This window comes from Glycine max, chromosome 14, assembly GCF_000004515.6.
Source record: "Glycine max cultivar Williams 82 chromosome 14, Glycine_max_v4.0, whole genome shotgun sequence".
Classification (NCBI taxonomy): Eukaryota; Viridiplantae; Streptophyta; class Magnoliopsida; order Fabales; family Fabaceae; genus Glycine; species Glycine max.
Genome location: NC_038250.2, coordinates 13,422,459 through 13,428,389, shown reverse-complemented (window position 1 = coordinate 13,428,389; position 5,931 = coordinate 13,422,459). Strand labels below are relative to the sequence as shown.

At 31.3% G+C, this 5,931-nt stretch overlaps 1 protein-coding gene across 1 annotated transcript; it reads right to left on the bottom strand.

The window, feature by feature from the left end:
• Positions 1-137: 137 nt before the first annotated feature.
• On the bottom strand, positions 138-2,749 carry LOC100813136 (hydroxyproline O-arabinosyltransferase 1). Its single transcript, XM_003544555.5, has 8 exons — positions 2,132-2,749; positions 1,808-1,875; positions 1,509-1,710; positions 1,327-1,424; positions 1,166-1,235; positions 752-823; positions 474-587; positions 138-374 (listed from the first exon to the last, which is right to left on the bottom strand). Exons 1-8 carry the CDS (start codon positions 2,537-2,539, stop codon positions 315-317), a joined length of 1,092 nt encoding a protein of 363 aa, XP_003544603.1. The 5' UTR covers positions 2,540-2,749; the 3' UTR covers positions 138-314.
• Between the last annotated feature and the right edge of the window lie 3,182 nt (positions 2,750-5,931).

Below are 5,931 nucleotides of genomic sequence, written 5' to 3'. Positions count from 1 at the left end.
GCCTTTTGTTAAACGAGCTTCCCCTTGGTTATCAAAATTTTCATGTCTTGAATAGTTGAAATGTATTTTGCTAGCTTCAATTAGTAGACACCTTTAGGATTAATGAAAATTAAGGTGAAGCAAGTTGAACCAAAGCATTTTGTAGAAGCACCAGTGATATCAATTCCACAGGTTTGTCTCACTCACTGGTCAAACTATATTCGAAGAATGCATAAATACATAAGCAATGACGTGTACAATGCCCTTCCATTTAAAATGGCCATAGGTCCAACGCATTCTCCAACTATCGTAATTTGCAACACCTTTAACCTTCCCTATGACCACCAATTTGGAATATTTGCAGTAGCTTCATTCACCATTTTTACGAGAGTCACCTGTAAAGGTTTACAACTGAATGTTAGAGAAAACCGCCACAAAAAAGAATGAAACTGAACAAAACCACATTATCTAGTAAGAGGGAGGTGAAAACATACCACACTTTCTGGAACACCGGGTGGTGGCAATGTCAGATTCTTTGGGGGAGCAACTTTATCATAAGATCTTTTATCAAATCTCCATTCTCCAATCTTTCCATAGGTTAGCTCACCCTAAATATTTATCATACATTGAGCAACAACACTAACAATAAGAGAGAGATGTATATGTCCTGCTCCTTGAGTGATAATTCTATTATAAATCAATTTTCCTTTTCATCTTTCCTTCAATGAACATCGGAATAAAAATGTGTAGGAGCTCAATCACAACACAGTACCTTCATTGTATAGTCACAGCCATAAGTGTAGTGAATTATGTATGTCTTGCCAATTTCTTGATCCCATGGAGGCTGACACGCATAATAAACAAACAAATGTTAATAAATTCAGTTTATACAGACAATGTAAGTATGCGTTTTAGCGTAATATTAGAAAATCAAAAGCAACGAAGGATAGACCAAAAACCTTCAAATTGTAATAATAAGAAAAAAGTCTAGGTTGAAAATTGAAAATGAATTATAGCATTATTCTCGTACAATGTGACTTCTATAGCATGTTACATACATTAACAAGAAAGAAGTATGATACCAATTCTTATAAATTGTTCTAAGCTTAACATGAAGTCCTTGTATAATTTACTTATTAATACTGGTCATTAGAAAAAAATAAAATAAAAGAGAACCTTATTGAACCTGAATCATGAAGTCCTTGTATAATATGTTACGAACACCATGAAGAGCAGATGCAACAGCGTAAGCATACCTAAAAATCAATGATACAAAAGAAAAACATTAAAAAGTCAAGTTTTTAAGAAAGGGTATTATGGATTAGAGAAGGAAAACAATAAAATTACATTTCAAGCACCCATCCAAAAGCTTTATCAGTTTCAGGATCCTTCTTCATTGCCAGGGAAACATTCATCCATGTGGGAGCAATCTTCTTGAGGAATTCCTAACATTTTTCCACACAAAATTAGAAAAGTGTACCGAAATCAAGAGTATTCATTATTATCAAAGAAAACTCATTGACATATACCTTTCCAACAATAACAGGTGAATTCCCAATTGGATCAATATTGGTTATTGGTCCCTTCTCCTCAGGGAAGTACTTCCTTAGCACAGTTTCATACTTCTTAGGCTCAATATAAAAGAAAGGAAATGCAGCTCCTAGCCCATCTCTGGCTAAGTTGGGTATAGGTTTGACAATTATATGATCTGGCTCTGACATCAATATGTAACTGATATACAGTACTAACAAAAGTCAAAACCAAAATCCCAAGAGAAGAAAATGATTCCAGTTTTAAATATAGAGATTTGAAGTTAAGCAGGTCATACTCTTCTTTAATATCTGCTTGTTGAAGCCACTGCACAAATGCCCATGGTCTATTAAGGACTATGTAACCCTGTTATAGAGTAGAGATGGGTTAGAATTCATAACAATAAGGAATAAACTAATGATTTTGATCCCGGGAAATGTACCTTACTTAAAAATTACAAATCAGTCATTGACCAAAATCACTCAGAAACTCAACCCCCCACATCAAAATTTCATTTTTAAAACAACTTTTTGCATAATCACGGCACACAACACACAACCAAACCCACAAAAACATAACTTTGCAAGAACCAAAAGAATTCAATTAAGAACCCAAAACAAACCTGATCCATCCCAGCAGGCAGAGGCTGAGCAACAAAGGTGGGGATCTCATCCATGAACTGGTCAGGCTTCCCCGAGTGCAGGATCCGGGTGAAACCCCCCATCCCGGATTCGTCTCCTCCTCCATCCCTGAACTTCTTGAACCAATAGTACATCACTCTGCACTGCCACGTGTTGTACACAGAATCAGAGGCAGTGACAGCAGTGTGAAACAACCTCTTTTTTGATTTCTCCGAGGATGATGATCTGTGGAGTGGCATCTTGATGAGGGGATCCACCTTGATGGAGGGGCGTGAGGGGCCTGGGAAGTCCTGCTTGAGAGGGGCATTGGCAGAGATTATGATGTTGTATGTTATGAGTGCCACTGAGAAGGTTATGAGGACTGTGAAGAACAAATTGCCACACCCCATTTTCTTCTAGTTTTTGATGCCACTTTGGAAGAAGAAGCAAAAGAGTTGGAGAATAGAGAAGAATCTTTGTTTATGATGAAAGAGATTGGAGAGTACTTGGATTGATTGGAAAATAATAATATAGAGGGGGCTTTTAGTCTTATTTCTTTCTGTTCTGTTCTGTTCTGTTCTGTTCTGGGTCCAAGTTGTTGAATTGAAACCCTAAACAAATAGTCGTCTCCTACTACTTTTTATTTTTATATATATATCTTCAATAATAGTACTAGTATAATACGAAAATATGCCACGGTTTTATATTTTTCTCTCTTTCTCTTTCAATCTTTTTTATTTTTTTTTTATGTTTTAGATTATGCTGTTTGTTGGCAAGTGAATATTTGGTCAGCCATCGCCATCGAAGGCAAGAAGATCTCTTTCAACAATGCTTTTCACTTGAATTAATTTAATTATGTATGTATTTTTAAGAATTTATATTTTATGCATAGTCACATTTAACCAATCAGAAAATAATAATAATAAATAGAGAGAAATGATAGAAATTGGAGTGTTTGGGATGTTGAGGTATCTATATATAATTGGCCAAAATTATTTTTTTCCATTAAATTTATTTTTTCTCATATTTTATTTTTATACTCAATATAGTTATATAATTTTATTAAAAAAATATATTTTTTAAAAAACTCACATGACTTTTTAAACGGTCAATTAACATTAAATTTTGACTATTTATATTTAATTATATGATTTAAATTTAATTATGTCACTTTTATATAAGATATTTATCTCATATATATATATATATATATATATATATATATATATATATATATATATATATATATATATATATATATAATCAAAATTTACCAACTGCCTTTTTAAGAAAATATAAGAGAAAAATAGAATAATCATTTAATAAACTTTTAACGTGACTTTTTTTTGAGGTTCTAAATTTTTTTACCTCATTTATTATCATTTAATACGAACTTTTATTATGTGACTTTACTATCATTATTATCATCCACACTTTTCAACAAGGAGTTCCTTTATATTGCCACGTACACTTCAAAGAAAGATTAAACATGTTTAAACAGTAATTGACAAGTTTTCTTGTAGTATCACCTTTTAACTTAAATGTTAGAAAATACACATTGGTTGAAATTTATTAGAAATAATAAATTTTTGTATGTCTCACATCATATTTAATAATTTTATCTCCTAATTTTGTAATTCTAATAAATTTTAACTAATTAGAAAAAAAATGTATTTGAAAAAATGTGTTAGATAATGTGTTACTAAACTCCTTATTATATAATTATATTTAAGAAAGTTAGTTGAAATAATTTAATTTTACTAATATCAAGTAAAAAGATAAGGTTATTCCTAAATTATCTTTCATTGGAACTTGATATCATGAATAAAATAGAATCCTACAAAATTGAGTTGCAATTAATGAAAAGTGTTTTAGGAATGATATCATTAGATAGAGATGAAATTAATTAGATTTGTTTATATTTGAGTCGATGCAAAATAACTTTTTTGTTATATATGAATATGAGTCTAGAAAAAGTATTATCCCCCACCCCCCGGACTGGACTAAAATATAAGCAAAGAAAAATCAAATCACACCCATCAAGAAAATTAGTTAACATCATTTAATTTTAAATTAAAATAGAATATTAAATTTTATTATTAGTAGTAATAAGTATTTTATTTTATAACATGATAAATTAAAGTTATAAGGCTTTCAAAATTGTGAAACAACTTATGAAAATTGAAATTGTTTAGAGAGTAATAAGAAAAGAAAGTTGAATTGTAATGCTTGAAAACTTTTTGCTCCAAGTTTCAAATAGAGGAAAACATATTTTTGACCATTACCATCAAAGTTGCTCTTATTCTAAACTAAAATGAACAAATAAAAAAGGTAACCAAAAACCTTTTAAGAGGTAAAATCATGCAATTGCCCAAAAAGAATAAGAAAAAAAGAGTCTTGTCAAGAAGCACATTAATTAGTACCCAATTTATTAAGTATATTGCATGACTAATTGAGTATAACTACATAGAAACTTTGGAGGGGAGGATTGAATAAGCATCAAAGCATAAGCAACATTCAATATTTGTTGATGCTTTGGCCCCATTCTCCAATATTGTTGGAGTCTACATGCAACTGCATTGGTGTAGTATTCCTTTACGAGGATAATAAGAATGCGTAAGGTGTTTAACTTTAACTTATGCACTAAAATAATTTTCTACCAAAGTGACAAAATTTTGGATCTTAGATTGTGTTTCATACTTCCTATGTAAACTTACTATAGTCATCTACTATATTCAAGAAATACTGAATCAGTGGGATGTGGCCTCTAGATGCCCTGTATTTACTAATAGTATAAGGAATTATGTTAAATTTATGGTTGTAAAAGTCTTCTTATTTACTATTTACTGTTGTGATGATCTTTAATTGTCCAAGTTGGTTACTTGCGTTAGTAAGTAATGTTGGTGGGATTATATTTACTTCTATTTTGGGCAAAATTGCACTTTTAAGTTAGTGGTTGAATGTCTTTTGATGACAACATGTATGGTGTCATGATGGAATTTTATTTCTCATGTATTCGCAGTTAAATATGAATGAAAACATGCAAAACAATATTGTTCTACATCAAATACAAAAATTGCTTTGCTCTCTCATCTTTTTCTCCACTCTTTAAGTTTTATGGTTTTTATGTTCATTGTTACCTTCGTTTAATAGTGGTATCTAGAACTTTGTTCTTATAGGCGTGGGTTTGAAAAATTAAGAGTGGAAATTAAACACTTCAAGAGGAGAGACTAAACATTGGTGAGAAATAAAAATGGCTTCAGGGAGAAATGTTGTCTTTGTTGTTCCTCAATTTTCTAGAGAAAGTTATCACATATGGGTAGTCAAAATGAGATCATGCTTGAACTCTTTTGGCTTATGTGAGTATGTAGATCAAGATAAACAAGTTCCAACATTGGGAACTAATCCTACAATGGCTCAAATCAGGTAACATGAGGAAGAGACCATGAAGAAAGAGAAAAATGTTACATGTCTACATTCAGCCTAGGTGAATGATGTGTTTACCAATGTCATGCATTGAGAAACAACCAAGCAAATACGGGGTGAATTGAAGAAGAGAAAAACAACTGATGAAAGATTACATTCCATCAAGCTATTTACTCTTTAGAAGAGAGTTTGAAATGCTGAAAATGAAGGAGAATGAATCTGTTAAGGAGTGTAGTTCAAAGTTGTCACATGTGGTGAACCAAATGAGTTTGTATGGTGAAGTAGTGGATGACAACAAGGTAGTTGCAAAAATGTTGATAATGTTAGAACAAAGCTTAAAGAGCATGAAACCCTTACTTTAGTTTTTGGTTAGATA